Raw genomic sequence first — 18,747 nt, 5'->3', positions numbered from 1 at the left:
GCGACACAAACTTGATAAAATTGTATTTTTTTTACAGTCATTTGTACAATTTGTTACAAAACCATAGAAGACTACAACTTGCTTTAAATCATTTTTGGTCTGCAAATATGTAAAATCTGTGTGCAATTATCATGGTATTTACAGGGCCTTGTTAGTCATTTTCAATGATTATTTTAACAATGTCACACTCTCAACATAAGACATGGCTTAAGATAAATATATTAGTAAATAAATATTCTGAGAACATATTTCCATAAATGAAATGTGCTGCTATACATATACAGAATATACACAAGTTGTTTTCTAGCTTTAAAAACAGTTTTTCAAATGGTAATGTTGAAAAGAGCCCTTAGACCATTTTATCACAAAACCTTTACAGCAAAGTCTTTACAAAAATCTTAAGTGCTATGGGAGAAAAAAAAAGTGTCCTGTTAGACCAACAATACAAAAAGTTTATGTAAGGAATAGAAAAAGGTAGATTCATTTAAAGGATGATACTTTCAACTAATTCTTTTATAGACCACATTTTAAAAGCGTTAGTCCTGTGTGAACTTTGAGACCAGAAGACAGAGGGGAGGGACTGAACCACAGGACTGAAGACGGAACCTAGTAATATGGCTTGGGCCTGAAGGAGAGGGGAAACTGTCAGCTACAGGGGCTGAATGCCCACACTTCCATTTCCATCTGATTCTAGAGTTGTACAGTTTTATACCCAGGGCTGACAGCAAGCTCATACTTGCTCTCACACACTTAGATGGTAGCGGGGTTCCCAGGGGAAAGTGTGGTGCTCCTTGTCCATGACTATGCAATTACCATACACTACTGACTTGTATCCCCTTCCACTCCCCAACAGAGGATACTTGTCACCAATATTAGAGTCTTAGAACTTCAAAGACACTGTTTCTTTTTATTTAAATGGTGACATAAGATAGTTGACAGGTGATTTTGTTCCTTTTGTTTCTACTACTCCCAAACTATAACAATGACAAGTGTCTGTCCCATCTCCCTAGCCCCTGCCATCACCACTCTTTCAGAGGAGGCTGAGCTTGTTCATCTGACTTCTTCCAGTGGCATTCAGATTCTCATTTATGCACTGTTTAAGATGACTCAGAAGTGATATTCTAGCCAGGACCAAGACAGCCCTTTCTGGGGTTTGTTTCAGCCAAGGGAGAGATATGCACGTGCAGACACTAAAAACAAAAAAGCAAAACCAGAAAAGACAAACAACCTAACAGTGAAACGCTGACCTTTGCAGTTCACATGAGAAACTGCCCCCACTCCCCACTGCACAGCAAGGCAAGCTGTCGTTCTTAGCAGCTGCAGCTCCTGGCCCCAGAATAAAGGCAACCTCGGTCACATGTCAACAGCTTAGGGCCTTCTCACACCCTTTCCAACAGGTGCACTGGGCACAGGCTGGAGGAGGAGCCCTCAAGGGACAGACCCCCAGAGTTGGGCAGAAGGACACATTTCACCATGGCCTCTTCCTATAGGGTTAAATGGCTGAATCATCTGATGTGGGACTTCTGTCAGATCCTGGCTAGAAATAATCAATGTCCTCTCCTTAGGATGGGGTTTTAAAGAACAAAGCATTCCGATAGTCTTGAAATGTACAATCTGGCCCCTGCGTCAACTTCCTGGGAGTCTGACTGGGAGAGGGGTTATTTCTGTCTCTGGCAATCCAGGGTGATCCCCTTTTCCCCAGGTTCCAAGGTTCCATTCCGTAACTGAGTTTTCAGACCTACTAGGCCAAACTCTTTCAGATGGCAAAAGGTATCTGCTAAATCAATGAATAAAAGTGACCAGAAGAGTTATTGACACAGGGCCAACACAATTAGTTTCCTCTAAGGAAAAGAAAACATTTTTAAGAACAAGGACTATATTGGACAAAAAGGATTACAATCCCTGAAGTAGTTTTAAATAGATTATCTCTCCCTTTTAAAAACAAACAAAACATCTTAAAAACAATAGCAACAAAAACAACCAAAAATGGTTTGGGTTTAAAAAAAACTCTCCCTTCCCCTTAAAAAAGAGGAGGCTGGAAAAAATATACGCATGCCTCCCCTTTGGGTCTGAGCTATCTGATAGTCTGTCCCATGGAGAATCAGTACATATAGTGCATCTGGCAGACAGGCCAGCAGACCTCTGCTGGTGGAATGAGCTACTGCAGCCACTAGGCAGAGGCCTGAGGAGCCTGAAGCCGTTTTCTGGGGATGGGAAATGGGTTCAAATGGAGCTTAGTGCACACCCGTGGGTCAAGCATGTGCCCCTTAGAAAGGCACCCGAAGGGGGCAACAGTCGAGGGTGTGGCTGCCCCCAGACACATGGGCACAGTTGTGCCCAGCATGCCTTTCTTCAAGGGGAGGTACACTGCTGTTGGGTGAGGAGCGCTTGTTCTCTGCAGGGCACCACGGCCACAAAGCAACATTCCTCCTGGGGTCTGCCCTGCACACCCATTCAAACCACCTCTGCAACTGATGGCACAAAGCCCAAAACAATTTTACAGAAGACTCCAGAGCTGGACAGCTAGACAGTAAGGCTGAGGGCATCTCTCCCCCGCCACAATGGCCAGAGTGCAGAAGAGAGCCTAGTGACAGTCCCAGATTATGCTGGGACAAGGACGATGACCCAAAGGAACAGAAGAGAATGGGCACAACCGTCCCCAACAACCTGGGGCCCAGGCAACAATGGCTTGACACCTCCCCTTTCCATCCTGTTCCTAGCAGTGTCCATGGCTGCCTACAGGTGTGGGCAGGAAAGGTGTGGCTTTCCAGAAGCCCTGAAGTCCAGATTTGCCTCAATAAGGGGAAAAAGGAGAGGCAGCTTTGCATTGTTCCTCAGAGTTTGTACCCCTATCAACTAACTTTTTACTTCAAGTTTCTGGTTCATTTTCAATAAGGCAGGTGTAACCCTGAGCTTTTCAAAGGCCTGAGGTCCCTCCAAGGAGACGACAGTATCGACACATGATGTGGTTCATTTAATGCAGCAGTGACTTTTTTTTTCCTTTTTAACAAAAGCTGGTTTTTAGGGTTCTTTAAAATATATATTTAAATAACTTTTTACATTTACATATAACATTTTAGAAAAAAAAAAGCAGAGAACTCAATCCCACACACCTCAGAACCCCAAGCACACATTACAAAATAGAGTAACACATCATTAAAAGAGGCAAAGGACTCAAGATTTTGTCTGTTGGTTTGTTAATGGGGAAGGGATGCCACAGGTGGCTCACATTTTGGGTTGAGGAGGGCTGTCTTTATTATCACTTTTGTGTTTGTCAAAACTAATATATATTAGTTTTATATATTAGTTTTGAAGGAAGCCAGACTTTGAAGTCTCCGTACAGTTCCTGATTTTTACAAAAGAGTTCCTTCTGAGCTCAAGCTCCCGTACCGATGCCTGGGCCAGATCCTGGTCCTGGGAGAGAGAGGGAGAACAGTCATCAAGGTTGTAGAGAGCCGGCACAGCAAACTTTGGGCAGTATGTACCAGGTAAGGACCTCGAGCATTTCTATTCTGTGTATAGGGCTCTTGGAAGTGACAGTTCACAATGGTGTGTGGACTACGTGAGTGATAAGGGGGAGGGGCAGCAATGGCTTCTTTCCTGAGGGGCTCAAGTCTGGGGGGAGGGCAGGTCTCCCTTGTTTGGCTATACAGAGTCTTCTGGAAGCCCTACGATGTCATGGAAGCATAATGTAGAAAAAGTGAATAATTCTTAGTGGCATGAAAGAGCAGGAAGACCCCTCCCAGGCCACACAGACCTTCCCATAAGGAAGGGAACTAGCAGAGGGAATGAGAAAGGGAGTCCACTTAGCTGAGATCAAGAGGTCTGGAGGTGAAGCTGGACCTGACATGCTGCAGGGATGGAGCACAGGCTGGGTCAAGCAGAGGAGGCAAGTGCAGCAAGGTCTGTGAGGAGGACGCTGCTAAGAGGCACAGGGATGGACTAAGGGGACAGGAGATGCAGAAGAGCTGACAAAACAGAGACTACTTTTGGGATGGGAAGCATCTGAGGGGAAGAGATGCCAACATCCTGGATAGAGGGTTTGAGGATGGGTGGGGCTGGGAAGCAATGTTTGAAAGCCAGCAGGTACAGAAGCCAAACAGTAAAGGCCTGAGAAGAAGACTCCTATACAAATGCCTACTATCGTGTGCTCTCACCTGAAGCCTCAGCAGCCAGGACACGGGACTCCTGAGTGTCCTGGGGGGCACTGGAGAGGCTAGCCCTGGAAGCATCCGCCTCCTCTGGAGAGCAGCCAGGTTGCAGTGGCACCTCAGCCTGGTAGCATGGAGCCTGTTCCTCTTCCCGGGTCGTCCCCAGACTCCAGTGGAGTCGGGGGACGTCCAAGCCCAGCATCCCGCCCCAGGGACTGTGGCTGTGCATCCCTTGGCAGTCTTGAGGCAAGCCCGAGTCACAGTCTACATCCTCTGGGATAATGGGGATGCGCGGGCTCAGGTCCCGGGCTCCTGCATAGCAGCTGGGTGGGGGCTCCTCAGTGAGCGTGTACTGCACACTCACGGAGTAGTCTTCAGTGTAGCAGCCATTGCCCCTGCCAGCACTGTGGGCCACCTGCTTCTCTTCATAGAAGCAGCAGGGCAGGCCCTCATATTTCACCCCATCTGTCCTGGGAAAATGGTCTGAGTGAAGGCCATATAGGCCCTGGGAGCTCCCTGGTTGAGGCTCCCCACTTGTAGGGTTGCAGTCCTCAAGGAACCGGGGACCCAGGAATAAGGTGCTGCCACTGGCAGCTGCTCCAGTCCCGTGGCCCAGGGAAGAGGGCTGGGGATCAAAGCAGCAACCGCATGATGGTCCCTCTGGGCCCCCTTTCCAGGTCCTCCTGAGGTCCAGGGCGGCCCCAGGAGAAACCTCGAGCCCCACTTCTGAGGTAGAGCTGTTGGGCCCTCTGGGTTCCAGCGAGGAGTTGCTGCTGTAGTTCATCTCCAGGCTGCAGGTGGACAGCTGGTCCCCCGAGGGAGAGGCAGGGCCAAGCCATGGCTCACCCCGCCCAGCACCTTGACTGTGTGCTGCTGGAAGCTCCTCTGGTGGTGGCGAGCCTTCAAGGTGTACAGCGGGCCCCCGGCTACGGTAGATGAAGGGGTCGTAGTCGCTGCTGAGGGAGCTGCGGAAGGTGGAACAGCTCCCATACACACCTTGGTTGCTGACTTCTGTGCAGTCCACCACGGAGTCACTGGAAGAGCAGCGGCACTGGCCAGAGCTGTTGCTGCTGCTATCACTGCCCGGACAGTCTGCCAGATAGCCACTGCACACAGAGCGGTGCCCGTGGTAGCAGCTGAAGCTGGAAGTGCTGCCACTCTCCACGTGGGTGGGAGGGGCCATGTGCACCACTGTAGGGAAGAGCAGACTGCTGCCACCACTTGGTGGGAAGGCACGGGATGGGCCCCTGGGTGTGAGGCTGGGGATTGGCTGGCCCTCCTGCTCTGGGTAGCTGAGACCCTGGAAGTAGTAGTGTTGGTACATGGTCTCATACTGGGAGAAGCAAGCTGCCTTGGAGAAGCTTCGACCACTGAACTTGGGCCTGCGGAAGGGATGGGCTGGTGAGTAGGCCCGGTGTTCCAGGCTGCAGCGGTGAGGGGCCAGAGTGTGGTCCAGGTGCAGGGGTGGATAGCCACGGATATAGGTGGGGGTCTGTGGAGAATAGAGGTTCTGCTCCCCATGCCGGTCCATGGTCAGCAGTGTGACAGGATTGCCATGGGAGTCCATCCTTGTCCTGGTAGGGTAGGCTGGGACGGCATTGGTCCTATGCACACGGCCTGGGTAATGTACTGGCAGGGTCACTCTTGGCTGCCGACCACGTGTAAGGTTGCTGGTCCCCACACAAACAGCACCCGGGTTTCCCTTTTGTTCTGGAAGAGATGGAGGAAATAAGGTAATGGGGCAGAGACTGAAGCATCAGGTGAGGCTATGTGCCTGGGGGTCTATGCTTGACCCTGCCACATTGTAAACTGTCTCCAAGTTCACTGAGCTGACAGAGGCTCATCTGTCTTCTTCCCATCTCCCCACACAGAGTCTACAAGAGCAAAACAAACACAAAGATGGAAATGTCTCCTGCCCTGCCCTGTGATGATGACCCTGCTACTGCATATTCATCATCTCTTGTGTCCCTAGAAACAACTCTGTATTCTAGGCCTGGCAGTCAACATCACCGTCTCTGTTAAAAGACACAGAGGGCCTTAGGCCTAGGGAGGACAGGTCAGGACGCCGGGGTTTGCTGTTTTTACTTTCCTCAGACACGTACCCTGCCCTGGCCTCCGACTTGCTATGTAGCTAAAGATGACATTGAACTCCTGCCTCTACTTCCCAAGTGCTGGGTATACCATGTGCACACCACCACACCCAGCTAGATCCTATTTAATTGGAAACCCAAACTTGAACACAAGATGATTTTCTTTAGAGAAGGGGGAGTACTGGGGTCCAAACTTGGGACCTTGCACAATCTAGGCAACAGTCGACTTCTGAGCCACATCATCTGCCCCTAATTAATGCCAGACTCTGCTTAGAACTGTACAGCCACGTTTCAAAACCCAAGGCCTACTACACACCTGCAGGTTCAGAAGAGCACCCTGTGTTGGTTCAGTTTGCTCCCAAGTCTGTAGCACGCATCAAGCACCTCTCGTACTTGGTGGGCCTGTAATAATTACCTAGGATATTGTGCCGACAGTGGGGGCAGGTGTGGTGCTGCAGCAGCCATGGGTCTACACATTTCCTGTGGAACCGATGGGTGCAGGGGATGACTCGAAGCTCCTGCGAAGGGAGAGGGAAGCAGCATGAAGGACGGACTGAAGGGAAGGGGCCTCTGCTTTTACCTCACACATGGGTCCTGTGGGGTCTGAAGAGCCCTGTGCAGCACTGCTTTGGTGCTCTCCTGCTGTGGTGTGGGTCTTCAGTGCTCCTAGCTTGGCAGTACCAGGAAGGAAAGAAGGCCTAGTGGGATCTGGGTTACTGCCTTCCTTTTTTTGTGTTCTCTGATAACCAACTTTCAAACTTTATTTATTTTAGTTTTTGTTTCTCTGTAGCCCTGGCAGTTCTCGAACTCACAGAGATCCGCCTGCCACTGCCTCCCAAGTACTGGGATTAAAGGCGTGTGCCACCACCTGGTTTATTTATTTATTTTTAAGCTTGATGACAAATTTTATTAGTGATAAAGAGAAAACTTTCAGGGCAGGAAAGCAGTGTATTTCAGTAGTTGCTCAGAGGAGATTGGAGGAGAGAAGTCATGCCACTTGAATTAAGCTGACATAAGGTCAGATACATGGAGTAAGGGATAAGAAAAAGGAGAAGGTACATTTTTGTGACTAATTCAGAAACACAGAGTTACAAAACAGCATAGCTACATCTTATAAGAGACTGCCTTTATTTTACTTTTAATTAAATGTACGCATGTTTACATGTCTGTATTTGAGTGTAGTTGCCTGAGGAGGAACAAGAAGGTGCTGGTTCCCCTGGAGCTGGAGTTGCAGGTAGTATGGGCTTTAGGAATTGAACTCCGATCCTCTCCAAGAGATGCCTAACTGTGGAGGCATCTTTCCAGTCCTATCCATCACATGTTCTTGTCGTGCTGTGCTGCCCCCTGTATGCCTAAAGGATTGTAGTCAAATGACCATGGGCTAAAATGTCCAAAACTATGTGCTCAAACAGACCTTTGCTTTTACATGTTTATCACTGCAGACGTTTGTTACAGGGATGGAAAGTTAAAACATTTCCTACTCTCTCCCCAAACTCTAACTAAAACCCAGTTTCATTCCTTGAAGTAGGGCCAATAGGGAAAAGGAAACTCTCAATCCCCTTGGCCTAATCATAGACCTCAGGGCTAAAGGACAAGGAACACAGGGGAGCAGGTTCCCTTCCAGGAGCTGGAGGGCATATCTAACTCCAAAGCTTCAGGCTAGGGAGCGTAGGAGAGTTACAAACACCTAGGTAATCTATGTTGGTGTATGTGCTGTTCTCAGCCTATGGGCTGCAATTCCCCAACCCATCGGAAAACACAGATATTTACATTACAATGCATAACAGTAACAAAATTATAGTTATGAAGTAGCAATAAAAATAATTTCATGGTTGGGGTCACCACACATGAGAACTGTTTTAAAGCATTAGGAAGGCTTGAGAATCGCCTGACCATCTACAGATGGTTGCTTTCTAGGCACCCTTGAAAGAGGTCAAGTGGAAAGAACACTTACTGGGGCCACCTGGCTTCTAAGGAGAGTAGCCTATGACACAGTGTGATGGCTTTCCAAACACCCTCTTGACTGTTCTTGTTTTGCTTTTATTTTCTCACCAGTCTGACAGTGATATTCACACCAACAACCAATGTGGTGCTTTAGAATACCTGTATCTTCTCACTTAAGTAGCCTTTGCAAGCATCTAGTATGTTGATTGGCATCACAACTGCAGACACAGGATAACATCACTTGCAAAGTTCACAAACCAAGAACCTGCCTGGGCTAGGTTGGAATTCAGGAGCCTGTACCCACAGCCCATGCAAGAGTATCATTACAAGGGCTGTGTGCAAACACTTAGGCCCAGCAGTCTATGCATCAGCAAGTGCTCTCAAACAGGGCTGTCTAAGGCCTGGACTCTCAAGCAGTTTGCTACCTCCTTTGTGTGTATCTGTAATATAGCAAATGCTAATGACAGGTGGCTCTAGGTGAATGCTCTATGCTGCTTCTTTTTTGTTTTTTTTTTTTTTTTGGTTTTTCGAGACAAGGTTTCTCTGTGGCTTTGGAGGCTGTCCTGGAACTCACTCTGTAGACCAGGCTGGCCTCGAACTCACTGAGATCCGCCTGCCTCTGCCTCCCGAGTGCTGGGATTAAAGGCGTGCGCCACCAACGCCCGGCTTGCTGCTTCTTTCTTGCAACTTTTAAATGTTTTGTTCATTTTACATACCAACCACAGTTCCCCCTCACCCCCAATCTTACAACTTTTAATAAAGAGCTATAAGAGAAAACAAAGGCATCAAATCTCTTGACATTTTCCAAGTAAACACACCACATAACCACTTCTTCAAAGCAAAGCAAACAAATTGTTCTTATATTTATGTATTTTCTGTCTAACCATGTACTTTGTTTGCTTTGATTTTGGAGCCAGGACCTTAAACTCACAATTCTCCTGATTAGTCTCTCAAGTGCTAGAATGACTGGCATGCGCAATCATGCCTGACACCCACGTACTTTTGATCAACTTCTAAAGTCACCCACTTAGCCAGACCGTCTATAGAGTATTGTGTCTTCCCAGCCCCTAGGAGAAATCCCTCTAAAAGCCTGGGCACTGTGACTGTGGTGAGCTCTTGTTATGGTGGTCCTGCACTCTGGGCGTCTGTACCCTTCCACCCAGACAAGCCCTGTCTCCACCACTACCTCTCCATCGATGTACTTCTCCAGACAGATGGCACAGTCAGACGTGGACCCGCTGCTGAGTGTGTCCAGGGCCCCGCAGCTTCCTTCCCGGCGCCCCTTGCTCTTGGAGTTGAACTTTCTGGTTTCCATCTTCTCCAGAGCCTGCACGGCCAGCCTATTCATGGAATTCTGCATGGTAGAGCATGGTCAGTGTTGGTACACAGTAACAGTGGTAGTCACACCCCAGGCCATGGCACTCAGGACACTGGGAAAGACAACATAGTCTCACTCAGGTCAAACAGATTCTTGAGAAACTGCTCAAACTCATCCTGCCATTGCATATTGCCCATGACATTGGTCCAGGTTTTTCCCAAGTGACCCTACTCCAAAGTCTCGCCTTCAAGGCAAAATGCAATTCCCTCTCTCTGGTACTTCCCAATTCTGTGGAACTTGGTTTTAGTCCTCCTTGATGAAGGAAGGTAGGGAAATGAGAGCTCACGTGAGTGCTCAGCATCTGACACACAGGGTGAGGACATAAATACTGGCCCATAATGCCTGTTCTTGCTGGTGATGGTCCCGCAGCCTTCCTGACAACTGAAGTCACTTTCCTTTGACTGTCACTCTCTAAGGTACTTGCTCTCCCAAGGTGTCATACTGCCACACATCTCAAAGCCTAGATTCCTGCTTACCTCCTCTCACCACCCTCTGCCTGCAGGTCGTTCTTTCTTGTAAGTTGCAGTGATGGATTGGCTAGAGTACTACTATGGCTATCTGTTCTCCAAAACAAAATTTATTTGAAAATTTCCCTCAAAATACTAGCTTGGAATACCCCCAATGCAGGCCTGCTCTTCTCAACATAAGGGCTCAGTACCTGAAGTCTGGTATTCTCCATGCCTCTGAAAAAAGTTGGGTGCCACAACAGCAGGCTGGCTTGACCCCTAACTTTCATCAGCAACAGGGCAATGGGGCTCACAGGTTGTTCTTAGGGGTTACCTGACTACGACGCTGCTTCAGCTTGATCTTGACAAGGAGAATGAGGCAGACCAGGGATACCACGACGAAGAAAGCTAGGAAAATCCCCATGTCAAAGTACTCAGTGGGTTGCTAGAATAGAACACAAGTGACATGAGCACGTGGGCTGTCAGTCCTGGTCAGGATGAGTGAGCACAGGGTCCCTTAGTGTGCAGGACGCTCTTGGGTTCTGCTCACATGAACACTGTGATGGTGCCTTAGCGTGGCCAGGATGAGGGTGCGCGGGCTGCGGTGGCCTCAGGCCTCCTAGCAGCTGACAGAGCCAGTTTTAAAGTTTGGTCTCTTATTCAAACAGTGCAAAGTTTGGTATACCCAGTGAGAAAAGGCCCTCTGAATAACCACAAATAATCACAGTTATAGATAAAGGAATGAGTGTTGTGTTTTGAGGGAACAATGATTACTAAGCATATAATTAATGGTTTACAACAACTTAGAAAACTGAATGGTGCTTCCACAAATATCAGCTTCCACTACAATGATTACCATGTTTACCAAAGAGTTCCTTTTTCCTTTAAAATGAAGCCAGCAAGTCAGTTCTGCAAATGTCCCTTGTTTCTCTTTTTAGGGTGGGGTAGGGGGTGTGAGGCAGCATTTATCCTAAACTGCTCTTTTTGGTTTTTTGTTTTTGTTTTTCAAGACAGGATTTCTCTGTGGCTTTGGAGGTTGTCTTGGAACTAGCTCTTGTAGACCAGGCTGGTCTCGAACTCACAGAGATCCGCCTGCCTCTGCCTTCCAAGTGCTGGGATTAAAGGCGTGCGCCACCACCGCCCGGCCCTAAACTGCTCTTGACTTTGCTATGTAGCTGAAGATGACACTGAATTTCTAACCCTGCTACCACTACCTTCTAAGTGCTGGGGCCACAGCTGTGCCATTATAGCGGCTTTACGTAGTGCTGGGGAATGAGCCCTGGCTTTGTGGGTGCTAGGCAGGTCCTCTATCAACTGATCTGCACTTGACAGCACTTATCTTTTCTGCACAGAGCACTGCCTTCTACTATCTGAAGCTGCTGCACTTAGGACACTCACTTAGCCAATAAGAACAGGACCCTAGTGAGATGCTGTGCTAGCCAGATCCTTTGTGCAGGTGAAAAGAATCATTCTCCATGGGAACAGTTGAGTAATTGTAAGGAGGAAAGAAAACACACATGGGCACCAGTCCCAGATTCCAATGTTGAGGAGACGCCAGTCAAGTATCAGCAGGCAGTGATCCTGCTTCAGAACAGTGAAGAGATGTCTGACTCCTTCTGCTCACCAACAATGGCAGTCCCAGGCCTGAGTAATTTTTAATGTTCATATTTGTGAGTCAGTGAGTATAAGTGAGTAATCTACTTGATTGAAAGAAGGATGTATAACCAGGTGTTGGTAGCACACACCTTTAGTCCCAGCACTAGGGAGGCAGAGGCAGGCAGATCTTCGGAGCTCAAGGCCAACCTGGTCTACAGAGCTAGTTCCAGGGCAGCTAGGGCTACACAGAGAAACCTTGTCTCAAGAAAAAAAGGAAGGAAGGAAGGAAGGAAGGAAGGAAGGAAGGAAGGAAGGAAGGAAGGAAGGAAGGAAGGAAGGAGGAAGGAGGAAGGAAGAAGGAAGGATAGGCCTTTTCTCATCTCTAGGTCAGATAGAAGGAACGAGACGAAGGAAACCAAGTACTAAATGTGTTGTCTTCTCATCTTTCTCAGCCTGTCTCTCAGAAGGATGGGCTGAAACGGGGCAATGACAGGTGGGAGAAATCATAGACTTCATAGCATACGATGTCTATTTCTGTAAGCTTTTTACAAATTTTTTACAAATAAAGAAGTTTAGGTGAAAAGTTGCTGTTCTCCTGTCCCGTAAATGAGTCCAACCCATAGGAGCCTACACTATGTCATGGTTCTAGATGTCGGGACAGGAGGGCTGACAGCCAAAGCTCAAAGGAAATTGAAGCACTAATAAGAAAGCAGACAAGCTGCCACTCACTCGAGGAGGGAGGTGCTGGATCCTTGCTCGTGCTACTTTTTGCTTGTTGACAATGCTCATCAGCTTGAGAGCGTCTGCACCCTTCACATATACCACTGGCCTCTTAAGAGGATCTTCTGAGCCTTGGTTTAGCTGACAAAGAAGAGGGCACCAATTAAAAAGACATACTTACTTTAAGAAAAAAGAGAGGGTTTTGACTATTGAATGTTGCTCAGTGGTAGAACGTTTGTCTGGCACATGCAAGGCCTAGCTTTCAACACACATGCACACACAAACAGGCACACGCTCTCTCTCATGCATGCACTTAAAAACACTAAATCCCCATTTGGAAATTCTTGAAGTCTTCAAGCATTATAGCCTTGAGATTCCCAGAAAAGTGAGGATAGGGTGCTATACTTGTCTTAAGATGGGCTGAGATGGCTGAAAGCCCAGAAGACTACTTGAAAATGTCCCTCATCCCTAACCCCGACTCATAACCACTTTCTATATGGCTCCCTCGTGGTACAGGCACATTACCTCAGGAGACAGGTACAAAGAATCTGAGACAAGGGTGTCACAACAAGGTCCACTCAAGATAACCAAAGCAAATGCCTCTCAGGCAGACAGTAGGACTGGTTTTGGTGGAGATTTACCTGGTCAATGGCTTCTGGGTTTTCAGATACATCAAAGATAACTGCAGTGGCTCCCCGCTGAACTGCTCTCTTGGCCTGGGGGAATGAAAAAGAGCAGGTTGGCAACTCTGTCTTCTGACTCTGCCAACACTGGCCTTACAAATTAGGCATGGCTTCAAATGTAGAACCAGACAGCAAGCAGTATCTGTGTCCCTTTCCCACACCTTGACATTCTCATCTGAAAATCAGGAGACACCACCACCTGCTTTGTCCTATCATCCCAAGAGCCTGGTGACTTAGAATGGGTGGAAGTGAGTAGCTACTACTGTAGAAGCCTGTCTCCCCTATTTAGCTGGAACATTAAAAACAAGTCTATGGGTGGGCAGCATGCCCAACTGGTACAACTGGTACAGAGGTACTGGTTTTGGTATTTTCTGCTATGAACACACTGCCGTTGGCAACCAGTTTGTCTCTTGTGGTCCTTTCTTCCTTCCCATGCTATCCAGATAGAATAGCATGTTGACTATTTCTGAATGAATCTCAAAATGGTCACTTTTAACACATGACACAAGCTGAAGACCTTTTAGAGACACTGTTGGGGGCAGTTTACAAGAAATAATAAGTGGGGATTTAGAACAGTTAGCTGCCAAGCCTGAATGCACATCAAAAACCACTTGGGAAGTTTGCAAAGCAGATTTCCTGGCTCTGACCACAGAGATGAGTCCAGTGGGGCTGGAGGCAGGTTCAGAAAGCTGAGTTCCACAAGCTCTCGGGGCTCAGATGATCCTACCGGTTGGAAAACTAGAGGTCAGAGGGACAAGACAAGAAGGCTTAGAAACAAACAAGAAGCGATAGATTTTTTTGTTGTTGGGGTAGAGGAAAATATGGGAGAAAAGATCCCTTTCCACCTCAATGAACCTTCCTTCTAATTTTATCTCCAGCTATCTGAACAACCGAGTTGAGTCTGCAGAAGAATAAGTGAGACAGACCCTCACTTTTAGGATTTGAACTACTGCAACAGAGACAGCTGGTCATATATATGGAGGAAAACAAAACAAATTCCAAAACTAGCATGCTCAAAGATGGGGCATATATCATCTAGTGTTCAGAAGCTATGTCACTGGGGGTCCACACAGTGAATAAATCCAGTAAATAAACAATAAATCCAAATTCCTTCCACAAGAATAATCTGTACCGACAGGTGCACAAACCCTAAGGGCATCAACAAGAACGAATTTACTGGACCACTAGAGGGCAGTGTCACCTTGTTGCTTTTTAAGCCCATCTCCTGCACTTGAGAGTCAAAAATTAGTGACATTGGGGATAAAGCATGTCCCTTGGGAGCTTAAGAAATTCAGGAATATTGGGTGCAGTGCTGTAGGATTTGTCCTTGTCCTACAGGTAGCTTCTTTAAAAACAAATTGAGACTGAACAATCCGAGAGTCAGCTGAGGGTTACTTCACTGTTTTATCACTCAATGACCACAAGTGACTAGAGGGTTGTTCCTGCCAAGCTTCAGCTTTCTTTTTTCTGCTAGGTAGTGTTGGGGGTCAACCGTGGGCTTTATTCATGGTAATCAAGTGCTCTACCCCTGCATCTTTCAGTCCCAGCCTCAGAACAGCCATGGCCCTGTCCTAGGCCAAGGTGAGATAGCATGACTTCTTCAGTAAGTTCCTCAGGGCAGCAGACTTCTACCTGAGAGTGTTCCTAGACTCCTGAGTAGGTGCTTGTATTTCTGCCCCAGCAGTACCCTAGGCCTCTTCACAAATTCCATTCCCAGAGGAAGAAATAAAGAGGGTCTCTCATTCTTTTATTCTGCTTTCATCCAAGGATCCAGTATATCAAACAGTACCTGTAGGAAGTGTGAGTTAAGATATTTCCTGCCTGGAGTGCTTTGCTTGTCCATCCAGCTTTGAAGCTGGTGCACCTGGAGAGGCTGGCAGAGGCTGCAGTGCCTGGGTAGGAATGCCTTCTTGGAATGTGCCTCAGGGAAACCACACAGCCAGAGGGCCTCCTTGGTTTCCCCATATTTCTTGTTTTACAAGAATATGAACATTCATTTGTTTCAGAGGCATGGCCCATCCAGGACAGACATCACAGAGCTGGGGAGTGAATTCTGGGCCTCATCCATGCCAGGTATGTACTTTACCATGGGACTATATTCTCAGCCGTACAAAAGATGCTTTAAAACATACATGGTTTTGTCAGTCATGGTGGTACAAATCTTTAATCCCAGCCCTTGGGAGGCAGAAGTAGGGGACTCTCTGGGTTTGAGGTCGGCCTGGTCTACAGAGTGAGTTCCAGGATGGCCAGGGGTACACAGAGAAACCCTGTCTGGAAAAACAAAATCAAATAAAAAACAACAAACAAACAAGCAAAAATACCTTGTTTCTTTGTTGAGGAAGGCAGGTAGAGAATAAATAAAGTGCTTAGGTTTCATCTACAAGTCAACCTCAGACAAATCACTAATGCAAGGAATCTAAATCTGTGGCTGAGAAAATGCTTGATTTTCAGTGAATTACATGGAAACTTTTATTTATTGAGGACAGAGATGTAGTACATTTGGCAGAACGTGTGACAACCACGCATGAAGCCCTAGCACTTTATAAAGGGATCCTTAGCATGGTAGAAAACTTGTGTGGGATCTGTAACTTCAGTATTTGAGAAGTAGAGGCTGGAGAATCATAAAATTCAAGGTCATTTAGCAAAAAGAATTTGAGGGCAGTTTGGATCACATGAGACTGGTTTTGTTTGTTTGTTTGTTTTTAGATTATATGTATAAGCTGCTACTGAAATAATTAGTATTTCCAGCACTGTAGATCAGGACTGGATGGAAGGAGAGCCTACTGAGATGTTGCCGATTGAGAGGTGGGTGGCTTTAGAAAAGACTGATGGTTGGGGATATTACTCAGTGGCAAAGTATGCTAGCATGCATTTATCTTGAGTTTGTTTAATCCTCAAGAAAAGGCCACCAGGGGCTGGAGAGATGGCTCAGAGGTTAAGAGCACTGGCTGCTCTTCCAGATGTCCTGAGTTCAATTCCCAGCAACCACATGGTAGCTCACAACCATCTATAATGAGATCTGGTGCCCTCTTCTGGAATGCGAGCATACATGCAGTATACATTAAAAATAAATAAATAAAAAGGCCACCAGTAATCTTCATTTACAAAATGGGAACTTTCATTATATTTTAAAAACATAAAATATTGCTTGGTTACACTTTTCCTCCTGCCCCAATGTAATTTAAAAAACTCTGAGGAGTCATGTTCTTTGAACAAATTTTACAATTTTATCTAGTCAACCTCCTGCCAGATTACTGTATTTCAAACAAATCTAAATCCTAGCTAGAAGATGACTAGAGTAAACTTTATTTTTATGACCTTATACTCTTAAAGCTGCTTGAAAGGATGGGAAGACAGCGTGGTGGGTATGGCAGATGAGGGTCACAGGAATCAAAGAGCAAAAGGCTGTGGCTTTCTCAGAAGATGTGTGACATCTTGGCAAAACTGAGTAGCAGCCAAAGGCCTTGCCTTGCTAATCCTTACTATCAGAGGTGTCTACACACACACACACACACACACACACACACACACACACACACACACACACCTACCTATAAGGCCATCATAATGGAACCATTCTCATCAGAATGCTGTGTGTGTGTGTGTGTGTGTGTGTGTGTGTGTGTGTGTGTGATATGTATGTGGTTATATCCAGACTTGTTTGGGGCTCAGACCTACCAATCAATACCTGCCCTTTGGAGCCTCTGAGATACATTAAATTTTGTTTGTTTACTTATTCCTTTGTTAAGCACTTACATGTAATTTCCCTACTGTCTGAGCTTTATTGTAGGAAAATTATAATCTCAGTAGGAAATAACAAAAAAAAAAAAGACAGAAAAATCTTTGCTCTGGAGTCTTTTTTTCATATTTAGGTTTTTTTTAAATAAAGATTTATTTATTATGCATACAGTGTTCTGTCTGCATGTATGCGCAGGCCAGAAGAGGGCACCAGATTTCATTTCAGATGGTTTTGAGTCACTATGTGGTTGCTGGGAATTTAACCCAGGTTCTCTGGAAGAACAGACAGTGCTCCTAACCTCAGAGCCACCTCTCTAGCTCTGCTCTAGATTCTTGATGAGGGAGTAACTAAGGAGTTGGACTGTCAATAGCTAATTGGAAGATGTGTCTATAGCTTCTTATGGAAAGTTCTGATATATAGAGATTTGTGGCTCTACTGAACATAATTTTATTTTTTTTTAATTCTTTTCTTTTTCCAGATAGGGTTTCTCTGTGGCTTTGGAGGCTGTCCTGGAACTAGCTCTTGTAGACCAGGCTGGTCTTGAACTCACAGAGTGATCTGCCTGCCTCTGCCTCCCGAGTGTGGGATTAAAGGTGTGTGCCACCACTGCCCAGCATCTTTTAAAAAAATTCTTAACATAAACTACCAACAAGTTCTTAAAAACCCTTTCTGTCTTTGCCAGCCCTGGGGTCAAACCTAAGGCACTGCACATGGCTAGGCACACACTGAGTGACAGCTCTACCCTCTAACACATACCTTTAAAAACTATTGAACTTTCAGTTTTATGTACATTAGCATTTTACCAGCACGTATGTCTGTAAGGGTGTTTACCCTCTGGAACTGGAGTTACAGACATGAGCTGCCATGTGAGTGCTGGGAATTGAACCCAGGTCCCCATGGAAGAGCAGTCAGTGCCATCTCTTCAGTCCTTTCATCATCATCATCGTCATTGTCATCATCATCGCCATTATTTAAAGAGGGTCTTGTTATGTAGCCTTATGTCTTGAACTCATGATCCTGCCACCTCAGCAACCCAAGTGTTGAGATTACAGGTATATACCAAATGCATGGCTTCTTATAAATTTGTTTGCTCATTTTGAGACAAGGTCTTACTATGTAGTCTTGGTGGCCTGGAACTCATTAAGTAGATCAGATTGGCCTCAAACTCATAAGAATCTTCCTGCCTCTACATGTTGGGATTAAAGGTGTGTGCCACAACACCACGTCCCTACATAATCTCTACTCCTTTCAGAGGTCAGTATTAGGGCCTCACACACGCTAGGCAAGCAATCTATTTCCAGTTCATTTTCTCATATTTTTATTTTGACATGGAACATCACTAAGTTGTCCAGGCAGGTTTTGTAGTCGTCTGCCTTGACTCTCTAAGCATCTGAGAATACAGACCTTTACCATCAAGCCTGGATTCTCAATGTATTTTTGATATCTGTAGTATTTCTGTCTTTTAATATTACATTGACTTTCATTTCCAATTTCCTTAGGACAGAGAAATAGTGTCAAAGAACATGAAGAAAAGAATCTTTACAGAATGTGCTTCTCATATTCCATTCCAGTTTGTATTAATGACAAAGTAGGGTAAATAAACAACACAGGCAGGCAGGGTCTAGCTACATTCTCCATAGTACCTGTCTTTAAAATAGCTGAGTGGTCCTACATGCCATCTCTGATACTAGAGACTCCTACGGGTCAAAAGGTAGATGTATACTCCATACCTAATAAAACAGATGGCAGCCGGGCGGTGGTGGCGCACGCCTTTAATCCCAGCACTCGGGAGGCAGAGGCAGGCGGATCTCTGTGAGTTCGAGGCTGGGCTGGACCGATAGCCTCCAAAACAATACAGAGAAACCCTGTCTCGAAAAAAAAAAAAAACAACAACAACAACAAAAAACAAACAGATGGCCCTGGGTACAGTAAATACTCAACTAATTAACACAGTTGTGAGAAATGATCTAATTCCATTTGCATTACCATTTATGAGCTTA

General features: G+C 46.2%; 1 protein-coding gene across 4 annotated transcripts in view; it reads right to left on the bottom strand.

The window, feature by feature from the left end:
* Positions 1-6: 6 nt before the first annotated feature.
* Znrf3 (zinc and ring finger 3) overlaps positions 7-18,747 on the bottom strand; it is a 142,589-nt gene continuing 123,848 nt past the window's right edge. For 2 of the 4 annotated variants that reach the window (XM_040746758.1, XM_040746762.1), the window contains 8 exons: positions 12,967-13,041; positions 12,335-12,466; positions 10,344-10,454; positions 9,372-9,539; positions 6,657-6,759; positions 4,158-5,861; positions 3,812-3,922; positions 7-3,414 (listed from right to left, as the gene is read on the bottom strand). In XM_040746758.1, the coding sequence (XP_040602692.1) occupies positions 3,377-3,414; positions 3,812-3,922; positions 4,158-5,861; positions 6,657-6,759; positions 9,372-9,539; positions 10,344-10,454; positions 12,335-12,466; positions 12,967-13,041 (2,442 nt within the window). In that variant the 3' untranslated portion in view covers positions 7-3,376. The remainder of the gene's footprint in view (positions 3,415-3,811; positions 3,923-4,157; positions 5,862-6,656; positions 6,760-9,371; positions 9,540-10,343; positions 10,455-12,334; positions 12,467-12,966; positions 13,042-18,747) is intronic. The other 2 variants (XM_040746759.1, XM_040746760.1) reach the window with 2 other exon arrangements.

This window comes from Mesocricetus auratus, unplaced genomic scaffold, assembly GCF_017639785.1.
Source record: "Mesocricetus auratus isolate SY011 unplaced genomic scaffold, BCM_Maur_2.0 Super-Scaffold_100006, whole genome shotgun sequence".
Lineage (NCBI taxonomy): Eukaryota > Metazoa > Chordata > Mammalia > Rodentia > Cricetidae > Mesocricetus > Mesocricetus auratus.
Note: the sequence above shows the minus strand (reverse complement) of the source record. Positions and strands in the feature narration are given on the sequence as shown.